Source organism: Equus quagga, chromosome 5 (genome assembly GCF_021613505.1).
Source record: "Equus quagga isolate Etosha38 chromosome 5, UCLA_HA_Equagga_1.0, whole genome shotgun sequence".
Classification (NCBI taxonomy): Eukaryota; Metazoa; Chordata; class Mammalia; order Perissodactyla; family Equidae; genus Equus; species Equus quagga.
Window position 1 is genome coordinate 20,727,594 of NC_060271.1, and position 17,956 is coordinate 20,745,549.

The window sequence follows — 17,956 nt, forward strand, 5'->3', positions numbered from 1 at the left end:
AGCAGCAGGTGAGTGAGTTTCCTGGGGCTGCTGGAACAAAAGACCACAAAGTGGGGGGCTTAAAACAATCAAAATGTATTCTCTCTCAGTTCTAGAGGCCGGAAGTCAGAAATCAAGGTGTGAGCAGGGTTGGTTCCTTTTGGAGACTGAGGGAAAATCTGTCCCGTGCCTCTGTCCTAGCTTCTGGTGTGACCGGCAATCCTTGGAACTCCTTGGCTTGTAGCTGCATCACTCTGGTCTCTGCCTCCATCGTCACATGGCCTTGTTCTCTGTGTGTATCTGTGCATCCTCTCCCCTTCTATAAGGACTCCAATCTTGGATTTAGGGCTCCCCCCCAATCCACTGTGACTACATCTTAACTCGATTACTTCCGCAAACACCCTATTTCCAAATAAAGCTGCATTCACAGGTACCAGGGGTTAAGACTTGAACATCTTTGTTGGGGAGGGGACACAATTCAACCCTCTCCATGTGGCTTGTATGGCAAAACGTTGGGCTTTGAAGTCACAGGGAACTGTGTCCAAGTACGGCTCAGCCGCTCAGCAGCTTGAACAAGCCTCCCAGCCTGACTGAGCCACAGAACCCTCGTCTGAAATGTGGTGATAACATTTACTGTCTCACGGGGCTGCTGGGAGGATCGCTTAAGGCTGGCACACTTGGCGACGCTTGGCGTACAAGAAGCACCTGTGAATGATAGCACTCCTTACTGTTTTAACTATAGCAGGTCATAGTCTGAGCAACTGGATTCCCTGGAGGATCCCGGCCAAGAGGCAGAGCACAGAGATGGGGAATCTGGTGCAGACCATACTTGGGAAGCCAAGTAGGCAAGAGCCAACAGGGACACCAGACACAGGGAGCAAGCTGGGGCTCAAGGGGGCAGATCTTAGTCCCTGGGGAGGACCGCTGTCCCAGGAGAAAGCTTATCAGTGATACGTTGTCAGAACTGGGACCACAGTCACAAGTCTGTTCTTTGGACCAGGTAGGAGGTTATCAACTTTTAACTCTGGGGAAAAAGGCTAGGGTCCAACCAGCAGCCAAGGTGGCTGGATGCTAAGGGCCAAAATATGGAGTGTAGCTGGTTGACTCGTTCTTGCCTTCACTTCTGGTTGCTGGGAATTTGGTAGAGTGGGTGGGGCCAAGTGGCCTCATGCAAGGACTGAGAAGGCAGAGAGGCTGGAGCCAGGCGGGTCCTGACAGATTCCTGGTACATGGAAAGCTGCTTATGGGGCTGAAGTAATGTCCTGGAAGGGCCATCTTGCCCTGGTCCAAAGGTTTAGAAAAGGTACGGAATGGTCCTCAGTGAGGCAGGAGGAACCCACGAACCACCCATAAGTCCAACGACTATGTCGGACCAGCCAGAGGTTTGGTTTGTTCAAGAATGTGATTACTGTAAATATGACAGCAAAGACCTTGGACCTTCTCTGAGCCTCAGTTTCCCTCTATAAAAAATATAGGGTTGGAATAGATGTTCTTGAAGTTCTCTTGTCCAGTTCTGACAGCCTGTGATTTTATGAAGCATCCTCAAAGAGAACTTGCACAAGCGGGAGGAGCCTGCCAAGATTGGGCCTTTCATTCTGAGTAATGAACTGAAACAGCAAAGGCTTGACATCTGTTCTGCTCTTTCAAGGGAAGTTGGACAAAATAATGCCTTTTTCAGGGAAATAATAACCAAAGGTGAAATGTAGTATTTCCTGCCTAAACCAAAATCAAAGTGGAGAACTCCAGCCCTACTGAAGAGCCCGAGAGAGAACACGCATCAAAATTCCCCATGAAGAAGGTCAGGTTGACCAGTTGTCTTGCTGCTGTAGGCACAGAATGCCGCAGATGCCCCCGCCTCCCAACCCTGTTACAGCAGAGAGCAGAAAGGCCGGCGGGCAGATTCTGAAGCCTCCGAGAGGGTCTTGGGGAAGAAAGAACGCTTGTTGCCCTGTGGTTGGCTTCCTTGCCAATCCTGGAACACTTCTGGTGGGACAAGCATTGGCCGCAAACACTTTGAGCCCCCCAGTAACTAATGCCTTCATCCAACTTGCCATCAAAACTCAAAGGAAGATTTGCCACCAGTGATTTTGAGGTTCTTCCCAAGAATCCACTCCAAGCCTCAGAGGCCATTTCCAGAGACCAGTTCCAAATGCATTCTGAACAGCGAGGATGACTTTGGCATCAGAACAGAGCCTCCCAAAGCAATGTGATTTGAAGGGACGAGGCTGGGTGAGGCCAAGTTCTAGAATCGAAAGCCCATGACACCCGGTCATGCCAACATTATAGAAGATCCTAGAACTTCAGGACTGAGAGGGACCTTCCAGGGGGCCCCACCTTGACTCCCACCCCCTTGGAGTCCCATCCACAGTCCCCAACAGGGGCTCACTCAACCAGAAGCTCCGGGAGAACAGAGGCTGGGTCTGTTGCTCATCCCTGCATCTCTGATGGCGCACAGTAGGTCTTAAGCAAGTGCACATTAGCCCCTCTGCACATCCCCTGATAGCTCTCTCTCCTTTTGCGGCTCTCCTCTGTACACACCCTGAACTGAGAGGGCTGTAGGGAGCTAGGGTGGCAGCGGCTGCCCATTTCTTCCTCTGCCTTCAAAGCTAGGCAAGTTCCAAGTGATACGTTCAGAAATTTACAAAAGGAAGGTCCCAGTCTGAAACGTCCTTGGTGCTAGGCTCCTCCTCCCTGTCTTTCCCGGGTTCAAAACTCACTGACTCCCTGGGCTCCAAATGTCATTTATTGGCTGTGGGGCTGCTGTTAGAAGAACCATTGGGGTGAGCCATATCAGGGTGGTGTGTCTGGAGCGCCCCCAGCCTGGGGCACCTGCGGAGGTGTTTAGGAGCTGGGGTTCCGCCCGTACCTCCCCTCCTTGAAGTCTGATTTCAACTTGGTTGCTGGTTTCTATTCTAGGATTGGTGAAGTCAGAGATAGTGTTGACAGCTACCCCTTAGTAAACAATTTGATTTGTGTTTATCTCCCCCACGAGACTGTAAGCCCCATGAGGGCAGAAACCATGGGGTTTGTACGGGGTCTCTTTGGCTCAGCTCTGTATCCCTAGTGCCTAGTGGACCTCATAAAACAAGGAATGAATGAATGAATGAATGAATGAAGCTGGACCAAGCCAGTAGATGGCTGCTTAGAGACTATTGCCTTGGGAGGGAGTCTCAGAGGTCTTAGATAAGGGGTCTTTAGGGCTGGTCTTTAGGACCCAGCCTCCCTTTCTGTCCTGCCCACCTGAAGAAAGGAAGGAGTAACTTGGTTCACATTCTGATATGTAAATATCCACAGGAGCCCAAGGGGCAGCTTCTCAGAGGGAAACATTATGAATTAACAAATATTACAGAGGCAGAGATGGGGCTTGGGACTGGAGAAACGAAACAGTAAGTCAGCCACCGTCCCAGCTGAGCTTAGGAACTCAACAGGTAAATAAGCAGGTAAGAGCAAAGGTCACATGGCTGCCCATACTGCCATTCCAACTGAACAGAGGTTAGGACCTTACCAGCGGACGGAGCGAGCTTCCTGGGAGTTTAGAATTGGAGGCTATCAGGGAGGGCTTCTTGGAAGAGGTAGCATGTGCAAAGGAATATGGAAGGTGGTAAGAGTTAGACAGCAGGGAGAGGCATTCTCAACAGGGCACAGTGTGTGCAAAGCATGGAGGTGAAGAGGGGAACGTGGTAAACAGGAAACAGTTAAATGGGGCCTCATGTAGGAGGAGAGTCGGGGGTGAGGCTGGAAAGACGGGAATGAGGGATGGTAGATTTTTAATCAGGAAAAGCTCAGACCAAAGAGAAAGAACTTTAATTATTCCCCTCCTTAAAATTGTGATGGGCTAAAATTTATCAGCATGTGAACCTTCCTAGCTTTCCCCCTCTCTCCTCTCCTCCTCTGCTCTGCTCTCTTCCCTGCCCTCGCCTATTAACAAGGGCTCTGGACTCACCTGTTTAATTTCTTCCCTCCCCCCTCCCTCCAAGGAAGGTATTATTTTTGCCCAACTGGTTTTGGGGGCTTTTAGGATATATAGAACATCCAGAATGGGGTGAAGCGGTCAAGAAGTGGATAGGAGAGGAAAACAGATTTCAATAAGGGTTGTTGCGGATTCTGTGTCCTCTTCAAGGTGTTTGAAGGTCACAAATAAAGAAGATGAGTGGTTGAAATGTTCGTAAGTTGCTAAACTGTCTTTATTTGACAAAGCACTATTACTGGACCGCATGGGTTATAGCCTTCCTAGGGTTCCATTCTCTGCGTGTTCGTGCTGCCATCCTCTTCTTCTAGGTCATGAGCTCTTGGAGAACAGAGGGTAAGTCTCATTCACCATTGTCTCCCCAGCCCCCTGGGCATGGCCTATCTCAGAAGAACAGTTAGTAAATATTGAAACTAAAGAGTGATCAAATGACCCAGGGTCCAGGCAACAGACTCCACTCCAAGAGAGAGTATTCTGTCCACTGCTAGTCTTAGGCTTTGCTCATTATCTGTCTGTCTGTCTGTCTGTCTCTCATTGCAGAAGGCAGATCTGGCCGTGGCCCCCCTGACCATCACCCACGTCCGGGAGAAGGCCATCGACTTCTCCAAGCCCTTCATGACGCTCGGTGTGAGCATCCTCTACCGCAAGCCCAATGGCACCAACCCCAGTGTCTTCTCCTTCCTCAACCCCCTGTCCCCTGACATCTGGATGTACGTGCTCCTCGCCTACCTGGGTGTCAGCTGTGTCCTCTTTGTCATCGCCAGGTAAGGGCAACACCTTGGCCACGGCTCTGGGGTATTTAGGGAGCCAGGCAAGTCCCCACATCCTCAGGCCTTGGCACAGAAGGCCCAAGCTCAGGCCCCTGCTGTGCCTGTTCCTCTCTCCCTCCCTGAGGATCCTTTCTTGTCCCTCAGGGAACATTCCATGGTCCCCCAAGCTTGAATCCTGGTCTGTGTCCACGACTGTGAGAGGCAGCAGGTGCACCCCAGGTCCTATGAGCAGGCTGGAGAGGTGAAGACATTGCCCATAGCTGTACCACCTGTGACGCAACACCCCTGCCCATTCGATTGCTCACAGGAAGTTGACATAGCACATCCTTGCTGGTGGACGGTAGGAGGAGGTCACTAGGGGACAGTGTTTACTGAGCACTTAAGTGTCTGCCAAGCACGGGGCTCTGTACGTCACAGCCATTATCTAATTTAATTGTCCCAGCCTCCCGTGAAGAGGAGACATCTGAGGCTCAGGAAGGCTCCATACTCAGCAAGGCCATCCTAGCAATAAGTGACACATCTGGCATTTAAACTCGGGTCACCAAGTGTTTTAGCTACGACTCACATCTCTGGCCACCTGGACCTCTGACCTCTGCCCCTGTCCCGAGCTGTTGGCTCCTGCCCCCTCCCTCCAGGCTCCAGCCCAGCCCCTTCCCCGGAGTCTTTTTTCTCTAAATCCTAACAATGTGCGAAGAAAGACTTCTCTGGAGAGGCAATTTGAGATCCAAGGACTGGGTGTTTCGGCCTTTTTTTCTCCCGAGCCTTCTTTGAAAGCCTTTCCCCCAGCCCACTCCCTTTCCCTCCCTCCTCCTGCACAGACAGAGACCAAAGGGAAAGATGTGAGAGATGAAATTGTCCTGCCTCCGAAGCCCTTTGCTGTGGGCCGGCCTGGCGCTGCCTGCCCGCTCGGCCCAGCCGGCAGCCCGGCCTGCCACAGAGAGGCCTTCATTACGCCTCTTGTCTCTGATGGTCTAATGAGCCTTTGAAAGCCAGGGGCCCCTCTCCGGAGCCCTCACCGTAATTTTAGCAGCTCCAGCCAGGCTCTCAGTTCCCCACCCCCTCGAAAACAGCTCGAGCTTTCCTAGCATCGGTTCTGCCTGTTTGATGTCTGTCCCATCCCCCTCCAATCCCAGCCTTTCATCAGCTGCAGCCAAACCCACTTTCCACCCGCTACCTCCTGTCCAGGAAGGTAGGCGCTCCTTCCCAAGGTCGCCTGGAGAGACTTTCCGGGAGACAGGGGATCTCTCGGGCTGCTAGAATGACACAGGACACCCGAGGAGAGAGGAGAGGGACAAGGGTCTTGGCCACAGAGCCGTGGACAGCATCATAGTACAATTGTCACGTAGTGTAGCACTCTCACAGTGCAATCCACACCCATCCTGCTAAATCCTTACAACAGCCCTGTAAGGTAGATGTAGGTATCCCCACTTTACAGAAGGAGAAACTGAGGCCCAGAGAGGTTACGTCATTGCCCAAACTCGGAAAGCTTTTTCTTGGCAGAGTTGGGCTTTAAACCAAGACTTGCAAGACTTCAAATAAGGGGAGGCAAACACAGGTGCCTGCCGGGGCCAGAAGGAAGCATGAGGGAGGGGTGGGGACTGAAGCAAACTGGAGGGCACATGCCTGATGAGAGGAGCAGCGGCTCCCCAGCTCCAACAGGTGCGCTAGGCAGGAATGCAGGGCCAGCGCTGCAGAGGTTAGGATTTTTAGAGAGATTCAGATTTTTATGTGACGTTTCATAGCTTTTACATGTGATGACTCATTTGAGTTTTTTCGACACTGTCAGGATCAAGCACATCTGTAGAGCGGATGTGGCCCTCTGTCCCCGCTCCATGTGGGCTGCTGGATTTCTGGACACAGCTGCCCGTACCCCCAAGAGGTGGGGTCTGCGAAGGGTGGGCAGGTCTCCAGGCCCCCTGCAGGGCAACTCCAGCATAGCACAGGGCTACCCATCTTGCAAACTGGCCCAGCCTGTACCTGTCTGGCACCAGGGTTCTAGACATTGAGCAAGGGCTTTCCCGGCCACCAGGATGTTCTGCTTCGTGCCTGGTGAGGTAGAAGGAAAAAGGAAGGGATTAGGGGGCACTTTTCTGACCACAGAGAGCAGGACAGTTGGCGCTTGTGTTAGGAGATAGTCCCAAGAGCCTGACCCGGGAGGCAGGGCTGGGGGTGGGCTGCCACTCCAGCCCCGGGAATCACATTCCAGCCAAATCCAGCACAGGGGAGCGTGCCAGGGAGGAGAGGGTCCCTGCCACAGTCAGCATTCCGTCTACACCTCCATCACTGGGCCTGGAGTTTATCCTTCTTCCCCGAGTAGAGACAGGGTATCTCCAGGGCAGCCTCTACTAGCTCCCACTTACTTGCAAGCCTGGGAGAACCGCTTGCAGCCACAAGCCATGAATCCAAGATCCGCCATTAACTCCAGGAGCACCTTCTTCACTGTCCAGTGCCCAGCCCACCCCTCTTCTCTCCTGTGGTCCCGGGGTTAGGGTCTGAGCCCTCCAGCCACTGACTGCAGCATCTCCATCACCTGTCTGCCCCGAGCCACCTCCCCATCTGTGAAATGGGCAGCCACCTCTCTGTCAACCTCTCAGGGGCTGGTGAGGATCCAGGCCTATCATAGCCCTTGATAACCAAGGGGCCCATTCTAGAACCAGTTGTTTTTATCATCATAAGCAATTCCACCAGTGGGAACTTATCCTGTTGACAGTCACCACTGAGCCCCACTTTCCAGTCCACCCAAATCTAGAAAGCCTTCTCAGCAAAGCCCTAGAGGACAAGGCCACCCTATGGCCTGGGTGCCCACGGAGGTGTGTCCGAGGATATTGCTTTCAGCAGAGTGTTCAACAGCGGGAAACGGGGACAGCCTCAGAGCTCCTCAGTCGAGGAATGTTAAGAATACCTATGAAGGAGTTATAGAGAATAACGTGGATCCAGAAAAACTGATCTGCAAAGAGGCTGGTGACTTATTAAGTGGAAAACCAAGTTTAGGACAGAATTATAGTATGAGATGGCATTTTTTGCGTCAAAATTATCACATAAATCATGTATTTGTGTGTGTGTAACCGGAACACTAAAAAAGCAGGACTCACGAGATCTCACCAGGAATCGTCCGCTTTGTCTCCCACCCCACCTTCGTGGCCCTGTGAAAGCTCTGCCAGGGCCTGTGACTTTTTGGCTCACTTCTGGGTCACAAAAACCTCGGTCTCTCTCTAAACCGCCAACATCCTCTTTCAATTCAGATATGAGGACGTTCAGTCTAGTAGAGGCCTCAACATTTCCATCTCATTCATAAATCAGATGTTTCCCCTCGCCCCCACGTAGGTCCCCTTTGGGGGGCCCTTGGAGTGCGTCCTTGGACTGCCCACTCCCCCGCTCAGCAGCCCATGCCCCATGGCCTCTCCCTGTTGGAGTACCATGGCCCTGCACAGATAGGAGTCAAGGTGGACCTGGGCTGGATCTCTCTTCTGCGTGGGCCATCTGGTCCAGGGAATCCATGGTGTCAGCAGGGCCTCCTCATCCTGGCTCCACCTAGGAAGCACACATCAGCCTGGACCCTGCCCTCGAGACTTCCCAGGTGGCCTGGTCCACCACATCTGCTCCTTATAGGGACACACACTGAGCTCCCCCAGCGGTCCTGTAGAAGGCCCTGTGCCTAGTTTTGTGAAGGAAGAGGGGAGCGTGAATGCACAGCTTTCCAAAGGCTTTCTCCAAAAATCCTTCTCACCACCCTTCTCATCTCTACCCTCTTCATCCCGTCTCTCTTCTGTGTGGATTTTTAAAGCCTCTACCCAGTTTGTGGTCACTCTCTTTGAAAATCCCCATCTTGGTTTGAAGCCTCACTTTGGAATTTCCTATCTATAGGATCTTCCCACTTCATGAAAACAAAATTCTTCTCACATGAGCATGGGTGATCAATGCATAATTTATTAAAGTTTTTGGATGGGGGATGGGAAAAGAAAGTCACAACATCGCACTTAGAGCGCATCACACTTTCAAAAACAACCCCAAATGCCACTGGACGCGTCTTCTCATCTCAGCATCCTCCGGCCCAGCCACCACAGCAGCCTGTCCATCTCTCCAGCTGGAGAATTTTCTCCAGGGTTTCAGGCTGTCCAGAATGCGCTAGCTTCCTCCAGCTTACATTTCCTCAACTGGAACTCACGCAGGAAACAAAGATTCCCCATTAATCAGGACTTCTCTTCCTTAGAAGGCAATGGGGGGAGGGGTGGTTAAAATAACAATTTTTCCTGTCATACGTGCATTTGTATATTCAGAGAGGAAAAAATCTGAAAAAATTAGACAGCACTTCATTCTCTTCGGGGTGGGGGGTGGTATCACAGACTACATTCCTCTATCCTGTTTGAATATTTTGTAAAGAGTATGTTTTACTTCTTTTCCATTTTAAGTTGTTTTAAGTATACAAGTCATTCAAAAGCCCGTTCTCGTTTTTTAAAATTCATACAATACATATAAAGCCTCCCAGAAATTCTTTCAGCCATTCCAACTCTCCTCTCCAGAGGTAAACACAAATATTTTTTAGATTTGGATCCTTCCGGACCCTTTATATACATTTATATACAAATGTACATAAACAGCGTATAGCCATGGCTGCAGGAATCTATTTGTATGAATGTGATCCAATTGTTGTTATTTTTATCCTTTTTTTTTTAACGAGCAATACGTGTGGAAGATCTTTCCCGGGGGCACGTCTGAAAGTAGCTTGTTCTCTTTTAACAGCCGCGTGATATTTCAAAGCACGGTTGTGGCACAGTTTAATCATCCCTCTACTGAAGGACGTTGAGGTTGTTTCCAGCTTTCGTTGTTATGAACCGTGCTTTGATAAACACCCTCGATGCCTCTCTTATGCTCACGTACGAGTGGTTTTCCTGGGATGGATCATGAGTCACAGAATTGCTGGGTTGAAGGGCGTGTGCACTTTTAATTTTAAGAGATGCTGCTGAATTACTCTTACAACCAAAAAAGGGCACTAACAATCAAGAACAAGAAGCAAACTGGCCCTGAGTTTCCACTCCCCACTCCCGGGCAGAACAAGGGGGAAGCGATACGAAAGCGACATTGGCTAAACTGCCGTCTCCTACGGTGCGGACACCCCTTCTCTCTCGTCCCTCCGCAGCCCAGCCTCACTGCCGCTCACCCCTCTTCCTGCTGCAGGTTCAGCCCTTATGAGTGGTACGATGCTCACCCCTGCAACCCTGGCTCTGAGGTGGTAGAAAACAACTTCACTCTGCTGAACAGCTTCTGGTTCGGAATGGGGTCTCTGATGCAGCAAGGTATGTGCCCTGTCCCCGGGGGGGCCTCCTAAACCCAGGGAGCCCCTCAGCCTCCATGGAGTCAGCAGAACCAGCCCACCCTCCAGGGCATTCTCAGACCTGCTGAGCCATGAGAAGGCTGGAGACACCTGGGTACCCAGGTGCGAGGCTTTGCCCCGGGTCCCCATCCTCCACCACTACTGGGGCTGCACCAGCTCAGGGTTTGAGGCCGAAGCAGATAAGCCACCCCCATCCGTGGTGTGCAGGGCTCATCCTCAGTCCCTCCTGCTCCAGCTGCAGTGGACACAGAGCCTCCTGCTTGCCAGGGCCAACCTTACCGAAGGCCTCACACCATAGATTCTGGCTGAGCATAGAATCTGGGCTGTGGATGGGGGGAGACTGGAGTCAAGAGGCTGAGTGGGAGGCCATCTCAGGAATGAGATGAGGAGACCTGAACCGGGAAGGTGGCCATGTGGGTAAAGGGCAGAGATGACGGACTAAGAGAATTCAGGAGGTGGCAGAGACAGGTCTTGGTGACCACCTGCCTCCCGGGAGCCTGGGAGCAGGAAGGGTTGCCTCTGAGGTGGGAGCTTCGGCCTGAGTGCGTCAGAGAGGGATACACAGAAGGACACTGTGTTCTTGAGGGAGGGCCCGTGCCTGCACCTGACCCCAGGCTGGTGGCCCACCCTTCAGAAAGATGTACAGCTGCTGGAATATCTCAGAAAGCAGAGCATCTGCTCCGGCTGCAAGGAGCCTGGTGCAGAGACACCATGGGCTGGAGGGCTGGCACAGGGGGAGGCCCCCAGCCAGGGAAGCTCCCCCAGGAAGAGCCCCCACCCCAGCCCTGCTGGCCAGGAGCCACGTGCTTATTGCTTCTGCCATTTCGTCACTTGTCCAGAGCCTCTTATCTGAGGGAATGGGTGGAGCCAAAGTCTCTGCCTCTGTTAGGGTCCCACTGAGGGACAGTAGGCGACAAAAGGGCAGGGGAGAGAAGGGGATTCAGGAGCAAAGAAAATTTCCTTGTCCCTTACTCATCTTTGTGTATCCTCAAGGCCCAGCCTTGGGACCAACCCTGGTCCTCAGTAGACATCCTCCAGCAAATGCGGAATGAATGAAAGAATGCATGATATTGTCCCATGGGTCCTGAGTGCCCAGGTCATGCCAAGCTCTGTGCCGGGCTCTTGAAGGAAGGAGGAGGAGGAAAGATAATCTGCCTCCACCTGAGCAATCTCCCAGCCACAACAGAGGCCAGGGCAGGGACCCAGGCCTGGGTCTGGTTAGGGGCCCAGCAGAATCGGGCCGAGCTCGCCAAGAGAACAACCAAATTAAGTCCTTCTCCTTTTAGGGGGCAGCTCTAGCCCTAGCTTGGAGCAATCTGGGGGAGGCCCAGGGAGAGGAGGCCAGGGGTAGCTGGCTGGGAGGGGAAGCCCGGGAGCCTCAGTGGTCTCCAGCAGCTGGGGAGGGACAAGAGAAGTGCCTCATTCTGTCTCCGCTATTAACGAGTGTCCTGAAGCCTCGCCTTGCTTCTTTATCCATCATCTTTGTTCGGTGACAGTTGGGAAGGACCTGAAAGCCCCTCAATGCAGTAATAGCATCTTGTCTGCCACTTCCTGCTGCCTTTCAAAGCACTGGCCCCTGATGTATTCCCCACGAGGTTTTGATTAGGAGGGAGAAAAATAGTTATGTATTTGAAAACCTCTCCCTTGAGTGATTTCTTTGAGAAAAAAAAATCATCCATATCAAAGAAGATGCTTTTCAGATTGCAGGTCCAAATATTCTGGAAAGTTCAGGAGTCACTTGCTATTTAAGTCTCTTGAAAGCCGCCTAGTTAATTACTTCAGTTAGAAGGTTTCATCTAAATTGTGCTCCACACCCAAGGTCGGGGAGGAAGAGTGCTCTGTTTCGGCAAAGGGCTTCAAAAAAATGTTGATTTTTCTCCTCCTGCAAAGAACCACATGGCAATCTTGTATTTGTAGACCGTTTGTATTTCCAACACAATTTCCCTCGAATTATATCATTGAAGCATCACGGTATTTGTGTGAGGCTGGGACAGAGGAAAGACGATTCTCCACGCTTTGCAGAGTCCTAGAGAGGGCAAGTGTCTGGAGCAAGATCACACAGAGTTAGGAGCTGGATTCACTCAAGAACCCAGGGCTTCTGACTCCCAGGGGTTCTGAACCTGGGACCACACAGGTGGTCCATGGGTAGGTATCAGAGGGTGTGACAAGCCTGTGTTGTACGTGTGTGTGTTGTTCTTGTGCAGTGGTTCTTAAATTGTAGCCTGCCTCGGAATTCCCTGGAGGGCTTATCAAACCCAGATTGCTGGGCCCCACCCCTGAAGTTACAGATTCAGTAGGTCCTGGGCTGGGGCGTGAGAATGTACCTTTCTAACAAGTTCCGAGGTGATGCTGACGGTGCTCCAGGAACCACACTTTGAGAACCCCTGGTCTAGGGAAAGGGTCGCCACTGTTACTAGGTTGTCAATGGAGTCCATGACCCAGAAGGCACAAGCAGCCTGGGGTCTGGACATTGTCGGGGACCACCTGTCTCCTCCCTTCTCCCAGGGTCTGAGCTGATGCCCAAAGCTCTGTCCACACGCATCATTGGTGGCATCTGGTGGTTCTTCACACTCATCATCATCTCCTCCTACACGGCCAACCTGGCCGCCTTTCTGACCGTGGAACGCATGGAATCGCCCATCGACTCTGCCGATGACCTGGCCAAGCAAACCAAAATCGAGTACGGGGCTGTCAAGGACGGGGCCACCATGACCTTCTTCAAGGTGAGACCCTCTCCCTCCCACGACAGCACCACGAGCCGACCCTCCTCCACCTTCCACTGTCCTCGTCTAACCACACAGAGCCAACAGGCCGGAAAACCCCAGGGCTCAGCCCCTCCCTGCTAGGGACCAGGTGACTCTGGGGAGCTGTGGTGAGGCGGCCACCTGGGCCCCAGCACAGATCCTAGAAGCTTCTGTATCTGAGACAAGCACATGAATGTGCTGTCTTTCCTTAAGTCATCAGAGGAGGATAGATGGAGAGCCGAGGCTGGAGAAGAGGGAAGGAAAAGCATGGCTGGACGCACAAACATTCCTTTATCTGTTTATTAGTCAATGGCACTCAGTGAGTCTGGAAGCCCGGGTTGCTCCCTTTCCTCTGGGCCCTGGTTCCCCATCCCTGGCCCTTGCCTCCTTCCAGGCTAAGCCGCTAGGTGATGGATTGAGCCTCCCATGGGGCCTGGAGAAGGAAGGGATTGGCTGGGAAAGCCTTGTCCCTCCTGGGCCCTGGAGCCCACCAGCACTCTCCCCCGCCTGGCCTCTCTGCATCCGTCCTTGAGCGTGGAACCAGCTGCTTAGGGAAGAGAGAAGGAAAGGGCTCCCCCTACATGTTGCTGCTGCCACTGAGAAGCAGCTAACACGGCCTTCCTGAGAGGTCACTGCCCTGCATTTAGAGTGAGGGGAAGAGAAAGGCATTGTCAGGGGCATGGCAGGAGCTCTCCATGTATGTGTTCTTGAGTGTGAGCAGTACATGAGTATGTGCACATGTACAGTATATAATATCTGTAAATGTGCACTCGTGTGTGCACGTGTGCACACGTGCACAAGGGTCTGCCTGGGTGGGTGCATGGGTGTCTGTGCCTGCACGTGAGTGTCTGCACATGTGTGTATGTGTACTGGTGAGCATATATGCGTGCATCTCTGTGATCTGGGCATGTGGATAATGTGCCTATGAGTGTATACAAGTGTGTACCAGAGTGTCTACCTGTGCACATGCGTGGAGAGTATGTGCATGTCCTTCTGCTTAAACATCCCCATGGCTGTACTTAGATTAGTGTGAGTGTGGGGGGACGGGCCTGTGTGTGTGTAGTAGGCCGTGTGTGTGTGTGATGGCTCCTGCACATAGGTATGTCTACATGTGTGTGTAATGGCCCATGCATGTGTGTGCACGTGCGTGTGTGTGTGCACGCCTGCCTGTGCCTACCCCCAGGCTGCGGCCCAGCCCTTTGACTGTGCCAGAGCATCTCTCATGCATTACGCATGAGCCCGTCTCTAAGCAGGGCTCCCGATCAAAGGGAAGCGGCATAAATAAGCCCGGTGAAGGCTCATCGCCGCTGATTGGATGCCCTTGCCTCCCTCCATGCTAAGATGCACAGATTGCCTTCCAAGAGCCTAGTCCCAGCTCCCCACCGAGCTGCTGTCCTCGGCATCAAGCAGCACCTCCCGCGGCCTGCTCCGCCCTCACCCACCTTCCCTGCAAATGGCGTGGTGAAGAGGGCAGGGGAGGGATGCAGATGCTGCCACCCAGCTGGGATGCTGGGGCTCAAGGGCCTTCAGCCAGAAACAGCAACTCCACACCCCCCTGTGGAACCAACTCCGCTGCCTTGCTCTCCTGGTCGCCAGTTAATTCCTCTTGATGTCTGGCCACGTTGTCTCCTGCTTTAGTTCACGGGAGGCTCTTCTTGCGCGGGCTGCCTCTTATTGGCAGCAGCAGGCGGACTGGGATGTAGGCAGAGAGGAGCCTGAATGTGGATACATTAACCCCACCTCAGTGATGAGTGAGAAGTACAACCACCCCTCCAGAAGGTCCCCGGACAAACTTGCTTCCTCTCACCCCACCACCCCCTGCCCTCCATAGTCAGACCTCCCCCTGGGCCAGGGGGTAGCCTCCTTATTGCCACGTTCAAGTTAGAGCTGGAAGGAAACCTGAGTTTAACCTGGAGAAACAGAAGCCCAGAGGAGCTGAGTGATTTGCCCATGATCACACAGCAGATCAATGATGGAGCCAGGGTATGAGGTCAGATATTCTGTCTGCACACACAGTGCTGTCTCTCACGCCCCCTCTAGGGTCTTCTTCTGGAGGGGTGGTCCTCTTCCCTGCCTGTGAGTGTGTATGGCAAGGCTGGCACTAGGGCTGAACAGGAATCAGCTCCAGACCTAGCCGTCAGATGTCTAGGAGACATTGGCAAAGTCAACGATAACAGTGACATTTATTGAGCTCTTACTATGTGCTAGGCGCCGTTCCAAGCACTTCCCCTGTATTGATGCATATCATCCACATGGAAACTGTTCTTATCATCTCTGTTTTACACATGATGAAAGTAAGGCTCGGGAAGGAAGCTGCCTTAATACTTCCTTGGAAATGCAGAGCTGGGGTTTGAACCCAAGCAGTCTGGCTCTGGAGCCTGCGCTCTTTGTTGCTGTGTCCACATCACTTCTCTGAGGAGCAGCCGCCGTCCACGAGTCAGCTGAGGAAGAGCAAAGCCACTGTCAGTTGAGCCTTATCCCCCAGAACAGCCCTGGCACGTCATGGTTGCTCAAATAACACATGTGGAGTGGATGCCATTGTTGAATTACAGGACGGAATTAAAAGATGGCAGGAACCAAGTGGGGCAAATGCAAGAGATCGTATTGACGACAGGAGTCGAGCAGGTGGCCCCCTGAATGTCCCAGGGTGCAGGGCAGATGGACTCCATTTCTGCCATTGGCATGTGTTCCTAGTTAAGCTGCAAACCTTCTTAAAAAGCCCTCCTGGCAGAGAACAGAACTCGAGGGAGAGAAGCCATTCCTGTCGGAAGACAACAGCAGGAAGCGGGACACGGGGCTCTCGAGGGGTCCCCAGCTCCCTCGCCCCCACCCCACAGCCCGGGAGATGCGTGGCTAGAGGCAGCCTCGCCACTCCAAGGGAGAATTCATTTGAAGAGTTGTCAGGGAGCAGCAGACATCCCCAACAGCGGCTCCTGTGTTGTCCTCCCTCCGTCTCGGAAGATAAAAATTAATTAGGAGATGAAAAAGGAGGCCTTTGAAGGCACTGTTTGGCTGTAAAAATATGTGGGCAAAATGTAAAGGAGGACGTCGAGAAAGCGTGCTCTTCCCAGGGAGGGCTGGGCAGCTTTGAAGGGAGAGCATGTCAGAAGACGGCTTCTCCAAGGATTTCGCCCTCTTTGGTGTTGTGGTCGGGGAGGCACATCCCACGTGGGAGGGACTGTGTGTGAGGGACAGCGATTAGGAAAGCAACGGGAACTGGGGCCAAGCATTGCAGGCTCCCCGGGTCCCTGGCATTGTCCAGCCCTCCCCCTTGCACAGCCTTGCCCTGTCCTAGCAACTGAGCCCCGACGGTGCCTGGAGAGGCCTTCCGGTCCACTGCCGGGCTTCCAGCTGCTCAGCAGACTCTTCCCTGAGCTGGAGGACTCAGCAGGGTGCTCCTTGAGCCCTGCTTCCAGTTCCTCCTGCTCCGTCTGCTGGCCTCTCTGATAGAGCCTTAGGCCTGCCTCACAGCAGGGCTGCACAAAATGTGGTGACCAGGCAGGATTCAGCGTGGTGCAGCCTGGCACAGCCAAGTCACGTCAGCCTTAAAGTCAGACAGACCAGGACTTGAGTCTTGGGTGTTGTCTTTGCTGGCTGACCTTGGGAAAGTCACTTCACTTCTCTGAGCCCCAGTTCGCTCCCCTGTCTGACACAGATACTGATTCCCACCGTGCAGTAATTAACAAGAGGATTCAATGATCTATGGTGTGTCCAGGGGGTAGCCCGGGGCCAGGCACACAGCAGCACTTGAGTCGAAGGCCTTCTCCCCTGGATGCCCACCACTTGGCTGACCCAGAAGACAGGGAGACAGGCTGGATCATCTTCTCCTTTTGCCCCGTAGTCCCCTCCTGAGGCAAAGGACTCAAGTGGAGCACGCTGGAAAGGGACCAGCCAGTGGGCACCTGGAGAACTCCCTTCCTGCCAGGTCCCTGCGGATTGAGCCTCTGGGCTTTGTGGAGGACACTGGTGACTCCATCACAGGATGGCTGTCTGCCTCTCCACAGAGCTGAGCATTTCAGGAGGAGCCCAGAGGCCCTCCGAAGAGAAGAAACCCAGAACGGGCAGGCAGAGAAGCAGCGACAGGTGCAGGAGTGGGCCAGTGATGACGGGAAGTTATTGAAACTACTCAATTACTGAGGACCTCTCTGTGCCTTAGTTTTCTCATCCATGAAATGGGTCTGATAATAGTACCCACCTCCTAGGGCTTATTGAGATGATTAAATGGGATAATTTATGTAAATAGCTTAGAGCCAAACCTGACACAGAGGAGATATGCAAGAAATGTTAACTATCTTTATTGTTTATTGTTCAAACCGGTGACACACAGGTTTCAGGTGACACACAGGTTTCAGGTGATCCACAGGCCTGTTCAGCCCACAGAGATGATTTTGGGGGCCACACATTGCCTATATTTTTTTTAATTCATTGCCAGCATTTTAAAATTGGAAGATCTTTGCATTAAAAAAAAATCACATTTCCAGCTTCTTGAAAATGTGGTAGATAGAGCCTCACAGAGCCGGCTTTCCTGCAGAGCAGCGATTGCCAGGAACCAAGAGGCGACAGTTATCTCCAATTGGTCAGAATTCCACTCAGCATTCTCTACTTAACTACAGCACCTTGTCTGGCCCCTGTCGGCAATGGCGTTTGCTACCACTGAGTATCATGTCATTTAATTTCTAGAGAAACTCTGCACTCTAGAAATTTCATGTCATTTAATGTCTATAGAAATGCTGCACTCTAGAACTTATTAGCCCCAATTTCTAGGTGAGAAAACTGAGACTTAAAGAGAACTAAGGAGTCTTAAAGAGAAATAACGAGGCCAGCCACTTGTTGAGTGCTTCCGAGGAACTAGCTCTGTGCCAAGAAAACCCCCATTTTACAGATGTGGAAAGTCAGGCTCAGAGATGTGACGTCACTTGCCTGTGGTCACAAAAGGAGCTGGCATTTGAACCCAGGTTGCTGTGACACCAGAGTCCATGCAGTGGAGCTGACCCCCACCACCACCTCCACCCCTAGCCTGCAGCCCTCACTTCCCAACTCCCCCCTGCAGGGCCAGCCTGCATCCCTCACCTCTTGACTCCACCCTGCAGGGCCAGCCTGCAACCTTCACCTCTCGACTCCCCCCTGCAGGGCCAGCCTGCAGCCCTCACCTCCCTACTCCCCC

The 17,956-nt window shown here is 52.6% G+C and overlaps 1 protein-coding gene across 1 annotated transcript in view; it reads left to right on the forward strand.

Moving 5' to 3' along the window:
- Nucleotides 1-17,956, forward strand: part of GRIK3 (glutamate ionotropic receptor kainate type subunit 3) — a 219,204-nt gene that overhangs the window by 186,779 nt on the left and 14,469 nt on the right. Inside the window, exons 11-13 of the mRNA XM_046660203.1 lie at nucleotides 4,487-4,710; nucleotides 9,892-10,010; nucleotides 12,554-12,771. Coding sequence (XP_046516159.1) covers nucleotides 4,487-4,710; nucleotides 9,892-10,010; nucleotides 12,554-12,771 — 561 coding nt within the window. The remainder of the gene's footprint in view (nucleotides 1-4,486; nucleotides 4,711-9,891; nucleotides 10,011-12,553; nucleotides 12,772-17,956) is intronic.